The sequence below is a fragment of the Branchiostoma lanceolatum genome, chromosome 1 (genome assembly GCF_035083965.1).
Source record: "Branchiostoma lanceolatum isolate klBraLanc5 chromosome 1, klBraLanc5.hap2, whole genome shotgun sequence".
In the NCBI taxonomy this organism is placed as follows: Eukaryota; Metazoa; Chordata; class Leptocardii; order Amphioxiformes; family Branchiostomatidae; genus Branchiostoma; species Branchiostoma lanceolatum.
Window position 1 is genome coordinate 15,359,391 of NC_089722.1, and position 19,347 is coordinate 15,378,737.

The 19,347-nt window shown below is 42.0% G+C and overlaps 2 protein-coding genes across 3 annotated transcripts; both read right to left on the reverse strand.

Moving 5' to 3' along the window:
* Positions 1–436: 436 nt before the first annotated feature.
* LOC136436901 (ribosomal oxygenase 2-like) lies at positions 437–13,372 on the reverse strand. 2 transcript variants are annotated; one of them, XM_066431302.1, is made up of 11 exons: positions 13,248–13,372; positions 11,891–12,731; positions 11,641–11,703; positions 11,003–11,122; positions 10,493–10,624; positions 9,794–9,897; positions 8,655–8,781; positions 7,945–8,113; positions 4,118–4,201; positions 2,849–3,159; positions 437–1,341 (listed from the first exon to the last, which is right to left on the reverse strand). In XM_066431302.1, the coding sequence occupies exons 2-11, from the start codon at positions 12,701–12,703 to the stop codon at positions 1,177–1,179; spliced, it is 2,088 nt and encodes a 695-aa protein (XP_066287399.1). In that variant the 5' UTR covers positions 12,704–12,731; positions 13,248–13,372; the 3' UTR covers positions 437–1,176. The 2 variants fall into 2 exon arrangements, with proteins under 2 accessions (XP_066287399.1, XP_066287392.1); XM_066431295.1 differs by having other exon boundaries at positions 2,849–3,162.
* A 751-nt stretch (positions 13,373–14,123) lies between these two features.
* LOC136436921 (uncharacterized) lies at positions 14,124–17,358 on the reverse strand. Its single transcript, XM_066431325.1, has one exon. It carries the CDS (start codon positions 17,293–17,295, stop codon positions 14,479–14,481), a length of 2,817 nt encoding a protein of 938 aa, XP_066287422.1. The 5' UTR covers positions 17,296–17,358; the 3' UTR covers positions 14,124–14,478.
* Positions 17,359–19,347: the final 1,989 nt, after the last annotated feature.

The window sequence follows — 19,347 nt, forward strand, 5'->3', positions numbered from 1 at the left end:
GTGGTCACAATTTCACAGTCTGAATCTTACCTCCCCCCAGTGCCAAGGAAAGATTACCCAGGGCCAGTTCTGTAAGCCCCACGACCAGAAGGACGTGTGCTGCGGGTACATGGGCTGTTACAACGTCAGGGGGCACGACTGCGATCCACAGAAGGAAGTGTGCATCTGTCGTCCCAAGAACCGCTATCCCTTCTAGTTCCTGGCAGCTAGCCGGTGTGTTATCGACAACATGGGAGTCGGCACCTCTCCGAATGCTGGAAAGTAGTCCTGAACCGATGTAGTAAATGTTGTAAAGTGTCCTAAAAGTTTTATAAACTGTTCGTGTGATGTATGTAAAGAATTCAGAATATATCAGACAATTGAAGCGCAAAGCTTCATCCAGGCAAGGTGAAAGTGTTATAATGAACCTCAATAAATAAAGAAGCAGAACCAGAAGTAACTTGTCTATGTGTTTTAATGGTTGCTGAGTTTCCAACATTTTTCTTCATATACTTAAGATAGGAAGCAATTTGTTAACATCATTTAGTATCAAACAAGGCATTTCAGAATGTGGATTAGGCAGTGGTAAAAATTTTGGTACAAATCATGACCCGTTCTTATCTAAATCTTAACAATTCAATTTGTTTTCAATTATTACATTTTTTATCAAGATTCAAGAAAATATAAAGAAAAAAAAAAACATGACAGAAATTAGCCAGGAAACGTTAAGCACCTTCCATATAAAATGGCTACAATCATAAGGCCTAAGAAAAAAAGGTTGTGTTTCCTGTCGACATAAGCAAGGGACATAGAATTTTCAATCTGACATCTGAGTGATGAAAATTCAAAATAGAATCCAACTAGTCATGCAAATTTTCCGATAGACTTTCGACATTTCACACTCTCTTAACAGTTGAATAGTCAGTGTAGAAATGTGTAGTAAACATTGTGCTTCTTTGTTTAGTTTACTATATATCTATGTTTGTGCCATATACAAAATGTAAATCTGTACAGTACAACATCATGTTGAAAAAAACAGTGTCCTGATGCATTCCAATTTCTCATTATGAAACTGTACTCATTGAATCACTTTGAACTAGAAAAAAATGAAAAAGAAGAAGAAAATCCTTACATACCGACCCTCTTTAACTTAAGACAAAGATAAAGATAAAGATAAACAAACTAGTAAATTCCTCCCTAACAAATCTCGATGAGTCCCTCAGCCCACAGGTAGGTAGCCACCTGTACTTTATCCTCAGACTCCAGTCCAAGACCTTTGACCTGAACACTGTCATCTCTGCTCATCTTCAGCAAATTCTGCAGCACTGGCAGAAACTTAGCAGGGAACTTCAGACCATGCAGCTGTAAAAAACGAGAAAGGTCAAACTTACAAACTTGAAGAGTTTGGACTAGCCTGATTGAATCACACTTATAGTTATAGCAGCCCCTAACATTGCCTGACCCCTGGAAGCTTGCGGGGAGGGGCCATTAAAGCCATGGACAGCACAGACTAATTCTGGACTAACAGCAAAACTGTCCAATATACTGTAAAAGGGGAAATATTCTCTAGAAATTAATTTTGCCGTAGGGAGTAAATGGAGTGTTTACGGTGGTTTTAAGTTCACAGTTCAAACAAGAGAATAGGCAAGCAGATCTAGAAGAAAGAACAAGAATGTTTGTGGTGGTTTTTAAGTTCATGTTGAAGAGGTCACTGCAGCTGCAAAAAGTGCAAACATAAATTAAACCATTGCAAACATTTTCCCTTTTACAATGTATGACTTGCCAAAAGATTCGAGTTAATTACTTTGTCAGCCTTTTTATTGATCTTAATCAACAGCAAAGCAATCATGAATAATGTGAAAAAACAGGTCAGCCTGGAATACCTTTTTGGTCCAATTAAACATAATCATTTATAAATGAACAAAGGGGCCAAAGTAACCCACTTCTTTACTATCAATCCCTTAGATTTAAGTGTAAACCATGATAATTATAATTGTTAGGGAAGGCTTTGTGTACAACGGGGTCCCTGACTGTATCTTATTAAAAACACAGGCCTTTGAAACCTCAAATGAAGCTGAACAATAGGTTTTAGGAGCATGATTGACCAGCTTTAATTAAGCCCATCCAATCAGTACATCCTCTTCACAGGCCTGATTACCTCTTTGCAGCATGAGAAACAAACAAAGGCAGTATGGTAGTCTACTAAGCACATTAATCTTTTTGATTTCCCTTGAAAGTACTGGCTTATTTTGTGAAGTCTACACAGTTAGGTATATTAATATTTCCCCCAACCCAATTCATACCTTAGTTGAGAGAAAGTTTTTCGATACGTAGTGTATGTTTTTTGTTTGTTTTGCATACCCAGGTAAACTGCCTCATGGTGTAACACACACCAGATTTGTGCTGAAGTATACAAATGTATCTGCATATTCAGACAGATTTGTTTGCATGTGTTTGCATGTGTGTGTGTGTTTGCGTGTGTGTTTGCATGTGTGTGTGTGTCTGTGTGTGTGCATGTGTGTGTGTGTGCATGTGTGTGTGTTTGCATGTGTGTGTTTGCATGTGTGTGTGTTTGTGTGTTTGCATGTGTGTGTGTGTGTTTGCATGTGTGTGTGTGTGTGTTTGCGTGTGTATGTGTTTGCATGTGTGTGTGTGTGTGTGTGACATGTGTGTCTGTGTTTGCATGTGTGTGTGTGTGTCTGTGTTTGCATGTGTGTGTGTGTACATGTGTGTGTGTTTGTGTGTTTGCATGTGAGTGTGTGTGTGTGCATTCGTAGACGTGTGTGTGTGTGTGTGTTTGCATGTTAAGTGTGTGTGTTGCATCCCCTGAACATAACATCAATAAGCAAAGTGGAATACTGATGCTTACCTGACCACTGTTGGAGTCCATCATGTGATCCTCTCTCCTATTGTGTAGACAGTGGTACAGATACACCCACTCAAGATCTGACACATCTGATCCTGTACTGGAGGTACAACATGTGCCTTGAGTACAGCATTTCTCCCCATCTGCCTTTTCTCCTTCCTCCTCATCATCATCCTCTTCATCATCTTTCCCACTGTCATCTTCATCCTCTTCTTCATCACTATCATCATCATCATCAGTACCATCTTCATCATCATCTTCATCACCCTCAGCATCATCATCAGTACCATTTTCATCCTCTTCATCATCTGTCTCTTCTTCATAAGAGATAAAGCATAATATAGATTTTAGCACATAAAAATTATGATACACTTTCAGTATCTAGTCACCATTCAATAAGCTACACCATTGAAAAGCCAATCTCTTGCGAATCAACTTTTAAAAAGAAGGTTAGGGCACTGCAAAAGTGTTCTCGTGATCAAAACATGTAGTGTTCTTCGGCACTTGCAATCCCAGATAATCTAAACAGGACATCAATATAGACATCAGGGGAGAGATTGCGATCTCAGATCGTACTATTCTAGCAGTAAAGACCTAGATGGCGTCGCGGTGGCGCAGTGGCAGGGTGTTTGGCCTCAGAACCCAAAGGTACTGAGTTTGAATCCGGGGTTTCCTGATGTATCCCATTGACGTTGTGCCCTTTGGAAAGGTACTTTATATGACTTTCCTCACTTCACTCAGGTGTAAATGAGTACCAAGCTTCGGTTAGGGACGTCCCTTGGATAGGACGTTAAATGGAGGCGAGCCACACCTCGATAGAATATCCAAGCCCTAATAGACTGATCCTGACTGTCCATCACAATTAGCGGTTCGACCAATGAGAGAGTGACTGCATGTCCGTCAAATATTTGCATCTTCATGTTTTAATTTTGCATTTCTACGTTTTGATGGAGGTGGGCGGGGCTATGGTATCGGTATATTTACACTAGGTGCGTGAAACTAAAAGATTACCATGTAGCTTATTTTTGTGCCGCTTTTGAGCACTTTTGATAGAAAATCCGCACGCAAATGTGGTAAACAGTGGCATTAAATGTCAATTTCATAAAGATTACAGCAACCAGAATATTTCCAGTTTTCAAGCCTCGTAAAATGCTCTGGGTGCCTTTAAAGGAACATCTGATTGCAATCCCTACCCTGTCATATATATCAATGATAAAGATTTCTAGAATAGCATAAAGAGTGTGATCAGTGGTAAACGGCGTTGTTTAGTACCTTCGGTTTCTGGGGTTTGTAGACACAGTGCCATGTAGCCAGGAAACCTCATCTTAACAAAGCTGTTCAGGTTAGGTGGGGAGCCTGCAGTACAAAATATGTACATATGGAAAAGTTACACATGGAAAGAATATTCAGGAAGAGACAACTGTCATCAGAAAGCTTGAATCTAGCTGCATCTTCAAATAAGAAAAACAACAGATTTGGTGAACAAGCATCTATACTGTTGTACTTTTAATCTTAAGACTGCGTAATTCAGTCGGTTTACTTTAAAGAAGGTAACATATGCTGCAATGCTGTTTTTAATTTCTGTATGTATCAATTCCTGAATAAACCATTTATATATATATACTGTATGGAATAATACTATATGGAATGGAGATTTGTACACCACATAAACAGAAAAATCATATTTGTGGTCAACCTCAGCAAGGGACAAAAGTTTAAACAAAAGTTTATGAGGCAAGGAGGCACCAACTATAGTATAACATGGGAGAAAACTGTCATGAGAGACTTGGAGGAACTGGGCTTCACTTGGGAAGGAGTGAGAAGGCAGGCACTGGACAGAAGTGCGTGGAAAGCAGTGGTGGCCCGCATCGTCGACAGATGAAAGCTGCGAAGATGATGATGATGATGAACTACATGTGTATAGTATGGTGACAACCATTTTGACTCTAAAAATACATACAGCACACACCTAGTACTTTATAGAACTTTAAATACAGTCAAACCTGTCTATAGCGGTCACTCAAGGGACTGGCCAAAACTGGCCGCTAAGAACAGGTGGCCGCTATGGAGAAAATGTCGATTAATTGACCACGAGTGACACATGTTTTCAGTACCCACTGAGATACATTTATTCACCGTACAGTACACATGTAAACAGGTAAGGCACATTTTAGAAGTTCGATTGTTGTTCTTTTACTCCTAGTTAGTTAAGAACAAAATACATGTTGCTCAGTTGTCACTTACTGTTCGTTTTCGACCGTTTTCAAACATAAAATCATGGCAACAATTTTCCTCAGTCTCTTGTTGTGGCTTGTGTTGATCAGCATCTACCATTATGCTAATAGGGTACTCAGAAGAAGGTCGCTCTTTTGAGGGCTTTTTGTCTTTTCAGAAAATTGCAACAGCCCAAATTTTACATCATAGTAGTATTATCCACATTCATTTTGAAGCTTTTGGTTTAGTAATTATCCTCAGTGATACTTTGCAGCAAAATAAATTTAGTATATTATACCTCCGTAACAGTGGTGTCTTCCGTTGACCTTTATGCTGCTACCTATCCAGTTTGTATCAGCGCCATTTTGAAAATTGCGCGAAACACGTTCTGTATCTGTATCTGTATCTGTATCTATATAGCCGGTATAACCGCCATCAGGCGTAACACACCAGCTTCGCAGGCACGCGGCGCGGCAGCAGCTGGTCATATTACACCGAACGGTCTGTTACACCTAGTCTTTGCATATCTGACTGCAACCGTTCTTTAAAGCTACTTAGTGATGAAGCTCCTACAGTACTTGATGACAACGAGTTCCATTCTACTATGGTTCTCGGGAAATACGAATTTTTGAACACGTCAATCCTTGGCTGATAACTCTGGTACTTAAAAGCATGACTATTTCTGGTCCTCTTCTGAGCTGGCATTAGATACTTATCAGTCGGTACGTCCACAAGTTTATTAGTCATCTTGTACATCATGCAAAGTCTGGACATTGTTCTCCTGTCCTCAAGTGACATCCATTGCAGGTCTGCTTTCATTTTTGTTACACTGGCGCCCCTTTCATAGTTGTTCGTGCAGAATCTGGCAGCTTGGTTCTGCACCCTCTCGAGTTTATCTATATCCTTCTTTGTGTATGGATCCCAAACTGTTGCAGCATATTCAAGGTTTGGTCTTACTAGAGACGTGTATGCAAGTGATTTTACCTTTGCTGGGCATGCCCACAAATTACGTTTGATCACTCCCAATGTCTGTTTAGCCTTAGTTGTTACTTTGTTGATATGGGTGTTCCACTTTAGCCCCGTTGTTAATGTAACGCCTAGGTACGGGTGGCTCTTTGCTGTTGCTAGAGCCTGTCCACAGAACTGGTAGGTGGTTACAATTGGGTTTCGTTTGTTTGTTATATGCATGATGTAACATTTTTCCGGATTAAACTGCATAAGCCATCTGCTTTGCCATTCTTCGAGTGTGTTCAAATCTTCTTGCAAAAGCTGTGAATCACTCTGTGTGGACAACTCTATATATAACAGGCAGTCATCGGCAAATAACCTAACATTTGAATCAAGCTGGTCTGGTAAGTCATTTATGTACAGGAGGAAGAGTAACGGTCCCAGAACAGTTCCCTGTGGTACGCCTGACGCAACTCTAACTGGAGCTGAGGCCTTGCCTTCTACCACTACCGTCTGTTCCCTATTGGTCAAGAAAGCCTTCAACCAATTTAGTGTGGTGCCTTGAATTCCGTAGTGCTCTAGTTTAGTGATCAGTCTGCTATGTGGGACTTTATCGAAAGCTTTAGTAAAATCAAGAATTGCTAGATCTACCTGTTTTTTACTGTTCAGTGCGCCAGCTATGTCGTGAGCTGTCAATATAAGCTGTGTTTCTGTGGATCGCTTTGCTCTGAATCCATGTTGGTAGTCAGTCAATATGTTGAAACTTTCTAAGTGTTTCATGACATGACTATGGATAATGTGTTCAAGTAGTTTGCAGGATATACAGGTCAGTGATACAGGTCGGTAGTTGCCGGGGACAGCTCTATCTCCCTTTTTAAAAATGGCACATATATTTGCATCCCTCCAGTCTTTGGGAATTTCTCCTGTGTCTAACGAGTGTTGGAAAATATTGGTTAACACAGGTGCTATTTCGGTGGCTGTCATTTTGAGGAACCAAGGAGGTATTTGGTCTGGACCAGATGCTTTAGATGGATTGAGACCTTGGAGCATTTTTTCGACACCATTAGGGGAAATCACTATGTGTTCCATGGGAGGGGTACAGGGCTGTCCGAGAGTTGGCATGTTAGTTGTGTCTTCCTCTGTGAACACACTTTTTGAGCACAATTTGAATGAATAAGCTAGTTCGGAGTTGCTACTACGCATGTGCAGTGTCAAAGGTGAAGGCCCCCGAGACGTGAACAAAACCCGTCAGGGCGTTGTTATGCAAATTTAGACAATGTCGAGACGAGCACTGTTTACAAGCCGGGGCCTTCACCTTTGACACTGCACATGCGTAGTAGCAACTCCAAACTAGCTTATTCCCGGTGAAAACGGAAATTGGGCCGGCATTCAAACATTTCACGAACTTACCGCATCAGGTACATGTGTGGGTTGTATTTTCCAAAAGGCTGCCGTAATATTTGTCCAGTCGAAATGCACAGAAATTGTCAATTTTACCACGATGTACAAACGCAAGCCATGTGAAGAAAACTATACTTGACTTCGCGTCAAACCATGGATTTTCTAACAAAGATAAAACATTCTGGTTTTCTTTATTATGATCCTATCCAGTTGAGGCCGCATAAATTTGATAACTGCGTGAAAAAATGAAGATTTTGAACCCGGCGTGCGGTGGCGATGCGGCTTCTACCGGCGCGCCGTGACCGTTATCGGCAGTGTTACTGTACTCGCGGGACCGAAAATCGTCTGGCCGCGACCGCGTTGGACAGGTGGCCGCTATAGCCTAATTCTTAATGCTTATGTCAATGGGAAAAATCCAAGGGACCGACAAAAAGTGACCACTATGGGCAGGTGGCCGCTATGCAAAGGCGACCGCTAATACAGGTTTGACTGTAATTGCGAAACTTGCGAAACTGGAAACATTAATGGTTAACAACCTTTTGGAGAAGCAAGAGTCTCTGATGTGTCCTTGTAGTAGGGAGGTAACCTGTTACTCATGAAGTCCTGCAGTAGCTCTGGTGCCAGCAAGGGGGCGCTGCTACTAGCTACCTGATCAGCCAGGCTGACTAGCAGCTTCTGCAGGTGTGACCTCATGTCCGGACTGTCCTGGAGAGTCAAAAGTCATTGTCAAAAGTTTGTAGAGGAAAAGAGATGTGTAATTTGACTGGATCAGCAGACAAATTAACTGAATGAACAGATACAGGTAACTTAGGTTGGTTGAACATCAGAGATGAAAAAGAGTTGGACTGCATGCATCAGATTTATGTAAAAGTATACAACACTTAACCTTCTCCGTTGCCTAACTCTGTGACCAATAGAGAATGGGGTGCCCATCGGCTACTTCAGTGTGCTAATAAAAGGTTAAGGAGTATTGATGATGGCCAAGTGGCTAGCGGACACGAAATCGAGTGGTTTGATCCTTGACATTCCCGACTAAACGTTGTGTCCTTGGGAAAGGCACATTACACCTTTCGTTAGTCCACCCAGCTGTAAAAACAGGTATACTGGACTTCGGTTGGGGAGGTAAAAGGCTTCTAATACCAGGCCCTAGACAAGGGGGATAACAACCCACTGCCCCTATGACCTCAAAAAGACTACGGGACTACTCTTTATACATCACTTCGAGGTAATAGGTATACAAGCGTACCTGTCCCATAGGAATCCCCACTGTACTGAGTGTTCCAACAGGCAGCCCCTTCCTGAACTCCACATCGGTGTCCATCACAGTCTGAACCAGCATAGGGAGGGTAGAGGTCAGGAGATCACCATAGGAGCTGTAAAACATCAGGACAACACACATGTAATGAAGTTGAAGATAAACAACACTTTATTGTCCACGATATCATGATAAATGCTCAAAGCTGTTCAACATTCTTTCCGCTTGCTCAACAGAATTTGTTAAATTCCATTCTGTAGATAAATTCAAATACATTCTAGAAGGAGACAACCCTTACTGTGTACAAATAGGTAAATATATCAAAGAAAGTTTAGATCTTAGAGGTAGTAGTGTAAGTGATAGGTTAAACTCGAAATGTTGAATTATTCATATACTTAGGTTAATCATTTTGTATCCCATTGTTTGTTGTTTGCATGTATATAGTTGTAGAAGACCTAACGAAAGTTGCTGTACTTTTGTTATGTCAATAAAGATTGTTATAATTGTATCAAAACATGATGGCTCTATATCTGTATGGCTGGTATAACTGCCTTTCAGCATAACACACCAGCTTTGCAAGCACGCGGCACGGCAGCAGCTGGTTATATTACACTGAACAACCTGTCACACCTAACCTCTGCACATCTGGCTGCAACTTTTGTTTAAAGCTGTCTAGTGGGGATGATCCTACAGTTTTACTCTACCATAGTTCTAGGCAAATGCTAATTTTTGAACACATCAATCCTAGATTGGTAACTCTGGTACCTGAACTAGTTGAAGGCATTACACAGGCTGCTACTCTGTGCTATCATTGTATGCAATAGCAAAATCCATTTGAAATCTACAACGTAAATAAAAACATTCGATGTAATAAAGGATAAACTGTTCTGTAGACATCAAAATAGATACTTATTGTTCTATAGTATAATTGTTATACAATAAGTTTATCAAGTTTGTTAATTCTAATTGTATGTGGCACTGTCAAAATAGAGACAAATAAGTTATTAACTTGAGTGAAGTCACACATTGTCCTTATCTTTGTTTAAAACCAAATAAAATTATTTTCTGTTCTAAGAATTTTTACTCATGAATGTTGACAAGAAGTTACATATTGATAAAAGAGTGCTTACTTCTGCTGGTATGTGCTGATGGTGACATGTGTGGAGTGCTGGGAGCCTGCGGGGGTGTCTGCCTGGTGGACGGTACCACGGGGGAAGTACAGCATATCTCCTGCCTAGGGAAAAATACAAACAACATTAAACATGGGATGCTTCAATCATACTTGTTTTGTTTTTTCCTTTTTTGTCTTGTATATCCGGTAAACCGCCTCATGGCGTAACACACCAGGTTTGTACTGAAGAGTACAAGCGGCATATCCAGACAGATTTATTTGATCCACTCACACCGGGAAGGACCCCTACTCTTTTGGATAAGTGTGGTGAGTTCTTTTACCTGCTCAAGGTGTGGCTTTCCTCAAACACGGGACCTCCATTTAACGTCCTATCCAAGGGACGTCCCTAGCTGAAGCTAGGTACTCATTTTCACTTGAGTGAAGTGAGGAAATTTGTGTGCCTTTCCCAAGGGAACAACGTCAACGGGACAAGTCAGGAGACCCAAAATTTTAACCCAGGACCTCTGGATTTTGGGCCACTTTGCCTCTGCAACACTACGTGATTTAAAGTTGAAGTTCAACATACTTTTAGATATGTTGAACTATTGATGTATTACTTCATCAATGTACATTTACTTTGTATCTGAACATTAGACTTACTGCTGATAAATACTGATAGAAATTCTTTATGCATAAAAACTAGGAAAACAATTTTTACCTCCAACACAAAGTCATGTGTAGGCTTGCCAATACTGTCCTGCTCCAGATCTCTGCTGTAGTCCCTGGGAAGATCAACAGGGGGCGTGTACAAACGCCAGTGTTTCCTTCCCTCCAGCTGCAGAATGAACACCTGTGGAAATGACAAGTAAACAAGTTTCGAACCTGGCACATTGGCCTATAAAATCATATGTTGCCACTAACCATGCCAGTGTCAAGGGTGATAAGAACCAAGACGTATGAACTACATGACTATTGTACTAATGTGACATTGAGAGCGTTAAAAGAAATATAATGGTTTAATCCTGTGTGATCACATCTGTAGTTGTTAACATTGTTAATATTGTTAACTTGTGTATAAAATTTATGATCCAATGTAAATATGAATGTCATTTTTTAACCCAGTATCTTATTGATAGAAATAGCCATCAGCTAGATGGGCAACCTTGGCATCTAACTACATGTTCATGCTGAACCAATAAATGAATAAATAGATAACATCTGTAGTTACCTCCACATCATCATAGTGTGGTGCTAACCCTTGTGAGCCCGGGGGTGTCATGTACACATTGGCTCCCACCAGGCAGCCAAACAGACACTCCAACAGACTGCACAACTGCCACAGCTTATCCTGTCAGAGGGGAAAGCAGAAGGTATTCACAATAAGATTTTCTAGAGTTAAAGAATGTAGGAAAACTGTAAGGTTGTACTTCTGAGAGCATCTATTTTTACTATGCTATTACCATTATCATCATTCAGCGTATGGTTAGCCTGGAATTCAGTCTTGTTACATGTAGCTTTAGTCCACGGTTCTAATGGTCACTATGCCATTACCATTGGCAGAGTAGCAACTGTTGGAAGTGGACTAAAGCAAACAAAAGTGAATTCCAGGCTAACCATAGGCTATAGAGTGATGATAACTGCAACAGAATGGTAAAAAAAGCCCGCTCTCAGCAGCAAGTTACCTTACAGTTTTCCTAAACTTTTCTATGTTTATAAACACAAGCAGCAAATTGTTAAGTGCTACACTGAATGATTTTTACCACTTCTTAAAGGATGCTAATATGCAGGAAATAAATTACATTGGTCTTCTATCATACTAATGTAGAATGGAAGTTAATAAGTCATCATAAAATACAAAACTTTTACCTGAAACCTCTGAGGCTGGTGGAACTGTAAGGTGGTTTTGGATTGGTCAAACAGTTTATCAATCTGTGTGAAACAAAATGAGACGAACATTTCAACACAGCAAGAAGCAACATTGCTAATCCTTTAACATTGAACAAGATAAAAAAAGTCAGACTCAGAGAGAGTATTACAGAAAATGAAAAACAATTATAAGCACCACAGGTGGCAAGGGAAAGGAGCAGCTATATCTTAACAGACTATACTAACTCACCTGTTTACATGTGGCTCTTTCTGTTCCATTGAGCGACTCCCTCTTGCCATTGACATATCTGCACACATTCACATCCCTGATGTACTGTATGTCGTGCTTCTTCAACAGTTTCTTCAGTATGTCTCTGGAGAACAGTGCCTTATATGCTTCTAACACTGCTGCATCATTTCTCTTTATCAATGGTTTCTTCTCCCAGTATTCATCAAAGAATTGCTCATATGATACTGGTGAAATGATGCTTTCGAAAAGGTTTTGAGGTGAGCTCAAGTCAAATCGGGCAGTTCTGCCTCTTCCTGAAACTACATTGAGTTCACGTTTTTCAACCAGCTTCTTTGTTTTTAGTCGTTTAGCCGAGGCTGGCTGCTCTTTGCTTTGAGACAACGGTCTCTTTTCTGAGCTGGTTTTCTGTTTTGAGAGTTGAACTGACTCAGCATGGCTGGATTTTTCTACAAGAGGTTTGCCTTTTTCTTTAAGACGTTTAGCTTTTTTCTTGGCTTTCTGGGGAGATTTCATTGTTTCACTTGCCTCTGATGAAGAAGTTTGTGTCAACTTTGGAAGTTTCGTTTCTTTCTTCTTTGTCTTTTGTTCCATCATGTCTCTTTCGTTTTTATCTCCGCTTAGAAAGATTTGGGATGTTTTCTTTGCAAGTTTATTGTCGTCTTTAAGGCACTTCTTTGATGACGTATCTGTGGATGTCTTACATGTAAGTACGAGAGACTCGTTTATCTGGTTCCAGAGTTTCTTTTTCTCACGGCTCCTTCGTCTGTTCTCCCTCCTTTTCTGTCTCTTCAGTTGGACATGTGAAGGTTTCATGTTTGCAATGGCTGTGCCATTTTTTTACCTGAAAAAAAGAAGTGATTCTTGAGTACTTCTAATAGCTGAGGCAGGACGACTATGCACGGGTAGCTGCCTAGTATCAGCTTCAATACCTGTAGTTATGACCGCACATGTTCAGGTGGGAACCCACCCCTGTCAGAGTTTTGAAACCGGCTCAACAAGCACACAGACATGAAATATTATAATTCATAGAAATCTTGATAACTTGTGGGGGAGCATGTCAGAACTATGCCCAAATATGAAACAGCAGTTAAGGTATATAAACATACAGAACTATTGTAAGTAACTTTACTATACTATCTTTGAAATAGTAACAGCCTCAATCGAAGACGCGAAGCTACCGATCAAAATTATAGACCATATTTCCCCAGGAAAATAATATAAAACCCACGTTGTGACGTGCCCCCCTCCCCCATCGACACTTACATCTTCATTTTAATCACGATCAGACGAAATTTCACCAGAAACATGGTTTTGATAAGGGACACTTTGTAAAAGTCTATTTGAAACACACACTTACCGCTGTTAACGTATATTATGGCTTTGAACGCGTGAAGTTTGTCGAATTCCGACTGCCACAACTTTCGGTGACCCTTGACACGCACATGTGGTAAGGGCGACAGAACATACCCAACATTACTTTGAAGGTATGCTATTCAATTCATCTGAACGAAAATTTAAAATTTGATTTGATAGAATATAATGTAGCATTTTAAAAAGTTTATTTCTAGTTTTAGAACATTTTGAAACTTTAAATATTTTTTTTCGAGTTTATCTGAAATGCCACATTCCCTGCCTTCTTTCACTGAATGTGGCTCATCAGCGCCACAATGCGGATTTGAATTGAAGTGTAACGTTAGTTGTTACTTCACACCCACAGCGATTTAGATCAATCTTCAATGCGTAATGAGGGACGGTATTGGGTTTGTGCGCGCGCGTGTCTTTGTGTGTGTGTGTGTGTGTGTGTGTGTGTGTGTGTGTGTGTGTGTGTGTGTGTGTGTGTGTGTGTCGGTGTTCAGTTGTAAAAGTTGTATAGTTGAAATGTACTTTCATATGTTGTTCATATGTAGCAAGGCTTATCAACTGTCTATATTTCAGTTATGCCTGATTTTGTTTCAGTCATCGCTACTCCTCATCAGGAGTATTTTGACGAACTGGACATCTAAAGATACTCGGCTGCCAATATTTCTTTTTACACGCCAAATAACAGTTACTCGATTCCCGATCAAGCAACTGGATAAAATCTGGAATTCTTTTCTTGAAATTAATTTCTTAGTGTAAAAATACTAAAACATCGAGTATATACTAATAGCCATGACACATGCGTGCTAAAAAGAGACATCTATGATCCCTACAATACGTTTTGAAATAAATAGAATTCTAAAGTCTACATCAATGATATGCGGAAAGTTTATGAATAAGATATTTCTTTGAAGAAAAATGTTTTAGAAATGTATAACTTGTAACAATTACAGATGTGTTACTATGGAGTAATGCACAACGTAACGTTCTAGTAATCTTCCACACAAACACACAAAGAATAAAGTTCAAAGTTAGCTACTATGAACAACATCTGGCTCCGACAGGCACTTAATTGTATACAAAACAAAAAGATATTCCAGATATTTCCAGATATTCAACGTGTCGCTAAAAAAACGTTTAAAAAACGAATAAAAATGTTGCCATGATGAAGAAAAGTAATTGCTAAAAATTTGTGAAAATATTCACTTTCTTTGGCCTTGCCTTGTTATCTACACCAGAGTTTTATTCTCCAAAACCAGAAGAGGGTCAATTTCCTGGCAACATTCTGTCAGCTTCTGCTCCAGTTCTGCCGGCTCTGGCCTTTCCAACGGCTCCTCCAGCCAACACGACTTCATGACGTCATACAGCTTACGCGGGCATCCGGGCGGCTCGTCCAATCGGACCCCCTGCCTCAGGATCCCCACCAACTTGGGACAACTCAGTTGGCGCTGGCGCTGGTAGCTGGGCTCCTCCCCGAAGGCGGCGATCTCCCACAGCAGCACGCCGAACGACCACGAGTCGCTCTCGCACGTGAACTCGCGAGACTCCAGCGACTCTAGAGCCATCCATTTTAGGGGCAAGAGTTCGTCGACGTCGTTATTGGCTGAGGACACGTAGGTAGTCGTGGTGTAGACGTCATGGGCCAGACCGAAGTCAGCAAGTTTGGCGACGTCATCGCCGCTGACGAGGACGTTTCGGGCGGCCACGTCACCGTGAGCAATACGCAGACGTCGGAGCTCCTTCAGGGCACGTGATATCTGAACGGCATAGCGGAGAAACCTGCCAAGGGGACGGTTCTGCCGAGGATGTTGTTTTAGAAGTACCAAAAGTTCACCTTTGATGGCAAATTCCAAGAGAATACACTTTGGTTTGGACGTGATGATCCCAAACAGCTTGACGATGTTGGGATGGCCGTCGTCATTTTTGTCGCGATTTTCGTGCACAGTTATCAGCGCGGCGACTTCCCGACAGAAGGCTCGGTAGCACCGCCTGTCCTCTCCGCGGACGGACTTGACTGCCACCATGACGTCTACACCAGCCGTACGAAGCTGTCCTCTCCTGATCTGTCCAAATGCGCCCAGCCCAACCAGTTCGTCCTGAGTCAAATCCTCAGCGTTCCTCTCCCACCGGTTGAGCCAGCCGGGCTGCAAACTCTGCGCCAGGTCTTCTTCCATACTTCTCAGCTCTAGTAGAGCTGTGTCCTCCTCTAGACGCTCTACTTGCGCCGCATGTTTAGCCCTGTTCCGTTTATAGAGTGTGAAAAGTACTAATGCAGCGACAAGCAGAGTCAGCATCAGGGGTATGACAATCTGGAGCGACATCGGGAATGTGTATGTTTCTTCTTCGATGACATCACACCACTTCCCAGTCCAGGGTTGCACACAGGCGCAGGTCCCATCCACGTGGTAACAATTGGCGTTGTTCTCACAAGCACAGGCATGCTGACATTTCCATCCATACCGACCTGCGGGGCAGGGCCTGCTACAGTTACTGCCGAACCAGCCGTCCGTGCAGTTACACCGACCGTCGGTAGGGGAGCAGGTGGCGTCATGCTGACAACGGCACCGCCTGCTGCAACCCTGTCCGTATGTGCCAATTGGGCAGGAGGTCTGACACATGGTTTCTGTCCATCCCGGCGGACAGACGCAACCGACCCAACGATCACAGCTGCCACCATGGCTACAGACGCAGTCCTCTTCGCACGATTCTCCCGTTTTCCCAGGAAGACAGGCGACGGCCTGAAGCTCATAACTTGCGTTAATGACCGTCCCGTTTTCAGTTAACACAGTACATATGTAGGTACCGTTGTGTTCGGACTGTATGTTGTGGATCCTTACGCGATCTTCGTGAGCCTCCTGCAGCCACTTTTCCGTTTTATTAGGAAATGTCCACATCAACCTTTCAGCAGCCAAATGGAAAACCTTGCAGTGTAGAGTTACAGAGCCGGAGATGTAAATCTGTCGCGTATCGCTAGGGGTCGCGATGATGACCACAGTACTGTGAGGTATGTCGCAGATGGCACCTTGCCATCCAGGCTGACACTTACAGGCCCCGTTCAGCCCATGGCAGCGGGCACCGTTCTCACAGGTGCAGTTCTGGTCACAAAACAAGCCGTATCTATTTCGGGGACATCCGACTGGTTGACCATCAAATTCTACAAATAAGGGAATTAGTTCCATGCCATACATCATTACAGAGACAGAAACGTCTTCTGGCAGTTGGCACGTGAAATGATTCCTTTTTGTGGAAGAAACCGTGAACGAACCGGCAAATATAAGTTGTCTATCCGTTTGAGGAATAGGTCCTGAATAACACATGCCAGACGACCTTGGAGTGAAGCCGGAATAACTGTGCAATAATTCCAATTGGAGGGCTGGTGCCCCATCTGTTGCTCTAGAACAGTTCAAGCACCGTACTTTGGAATCCCACATCGACTTAATGAATGTGGTATCATCATCATGCCAGGGCCTCCATGCAAACTGCACCAGACAATTATCATTATCGGTGTATACGTTGACCTGCTTGGTAATCGAAAACAGTGACGTATTAGTTTCGTAATAAATGTGCTTTGAGATAGATACTTCTCCAATACCCACTACCATGCCCTCGACAGCCCATTCTATATCGACGTTTAAATCGCCTGACCTCGCATTTGCTGTCCGAATTGGCATTTCACACGTGTCGTTGTAAACAGGTGGATATCCCTCCACGTCTTGAACTTGTACATCAACATACAGCTGCTCGGGGTTTCCGGAAGACCCAGTGACGTTCACCGTGAGGTTATAGTTCGGCTCGACGCCGTAATCCAACGGACGCGCCGCTCGGATCACGCAGTCGGTCACACGGAAGCGTCCGTTCTTGTCTCCGGTGACAATGTCACACCTGACTTCCTCCTGACCTTCCCCTATTGCCGACCGAACACTGGTGACGGTTTCCCCCACCTGAGCGTTCTCTAGGACGTTCGCCGATAACTGTAGCGTTCCAAGGACCGTGTCTATTACGACCAGGCAGGTTGAGAGGACGAAAAATGCCGTGTTTTTGTCCATATTGAGTGTGTTTTGGCTCGTCTGGACGATTCTTAACCCTGAGCGCCAGCCTAGCCCTGGTAAGTCAACAATGGCTTCGCGAACAAACCGGTTTAGAGCGGTATGCCTTAAAACACCTCATGATCACCCGACCTCATCCGACCTCATCCGAGTCTAAAATGCAGTGTATACGGGGCAGGGACATTATTTGACGTTCTGGACACGTTAAACATGCAATTATGAATGCAAAACAAGCAGCAAACTCTAAGTTAGAGTTTGCTGCTTAAGCTTGTTTTGCATTCATAATTGCATATTTACTGCATTATAGACTCGGATGAGGTCGGATGAGCTGTTTAGGCATACCCGGTTTAGGGCAGCTAGCGTTTGATCCTTTCAGTGATTATGTCACGAAAGAGATGGCATGTTCCGTACCTGAATGCCAGAGGGGACCAGAAACAGAACCGCGGCAATCGGGTTCGCCCAATTTTTACCGATTTTTACCATTCAAACGACACGAGGCTCGAGGAGGCTTTCATGGCGGGACTCACAATTGGCATCACATGATTTAGTTTTTACCTTGTGTGTGTGTGTTTGTTTGTGTGCGTGCAGTGTGTTTATCTGTGTGTGTGTGTGTACAATGTATGTGTGTAAGTATGCGCGTGTGTGTGTGTAAGTATGTGTGCCTGTGTGTGTTTGTGTTATGTATGTGTGTGGGTTTTTTTGTGTGTTTCTTTGTGCGTGTCTGTGTGTGAACAGCATAACTCGAGAAGCCGTTGATCGATCCTGAAGATATTTGGTAGGTGGGTTGGGGTCAGGGAAACGAAGGTCAAGTTTGATAATGGTCCTTCTAGCGGAACTCTCTGTTCTGGATATGCTGTGGTCATTATTTTGATAGATCTTGAGATAGCTCTTGGGGCAAGGAGTAAGTGGTGTAGGTTTGGACTCCCTTCAGACTTTGAAAGAGAATAACTTATTTATATGGCACGCCGTATGGGGTCAAAAAGAAAGGAGAGGAAAAAACTTGGGAGGGAGAGGAAATATCTTCAGCGCGAGGAAAAAAACCTAGAGAAAGGAAATATTTTCAGCGCGAGGAAAGAAAAATCTAGAGAGAAGAAATATCTTCAGCGCGAGAAATGAAAAACCTAGAGAGAGGAAATATTTTCAGCGCGAGGAAAGAAAAATCTAGAGAGAGGAAATATCTTCAGCGCGAGGAAAGAAAAACCTAGAGAGAGGAAATATCTTCAGCGCGAGGAAAGAAAAATTCGACGAGAGGAAATATTGTTCGCGTGATCAAGAGAAAAGAAAAACCCGGCTAGAGGGAATATAATTTGCGAGAGGAAATAAAAGTGTGGAGGGAGGAAATATCTTACGTGAGAGAAAGTAAAGTTAGAGAATAAGGAAATATTTTACGAGAGAGGAAATATTAGCCTCTGGAGAGAGGAAATACCTCACGAGAGGGGAAATAGAGGTGTAGAGGGAGAAAACACCTTATACGGGAGAGAAAATAAACGTCTGGAGAGAGGAAACATTTTTTAGAGAGAGGAACTATAAGACTGAGTGAGGGTATGATTGGGGACGATTGTTTTGTTGTTGATTGTACATTGTATAGCAATGAAAGAAATGTTCTCTTTAATTGCATACGAGATTAGTTTCCTATTTCTCATTATCTGAATAGAACAGAAATATCTAATGAAATGGAACTTCTACAGTATCAATTAGTCATTAGATGTAATAAAATATCACGTTTTAATATCAATGTAACTGTCACAGTAGAGATTGGAATCCAGTAGAGTCCGGAACTCTACTAGTAGAGATTGGAATTCCAATCTCTACTAGTAGAAACTGGCCATGGAATTCCAATCTCTACTAGTAGAGTTCTGGATTCTACTAGTTGAGATTGGAATTCCCATCTCTACTAGTAGAGATTGGAATCGGGATCTGAATATTGGGATTCCAATCTCTACTACTAGGAGAATTCCAGATTCTACTAGTAGAGATTGGAATTCTACCAGGACAATCTCCGATTCTAATAGGTTTACTTAAAAATGTTTTGGAAAATAGACTGAATCATTT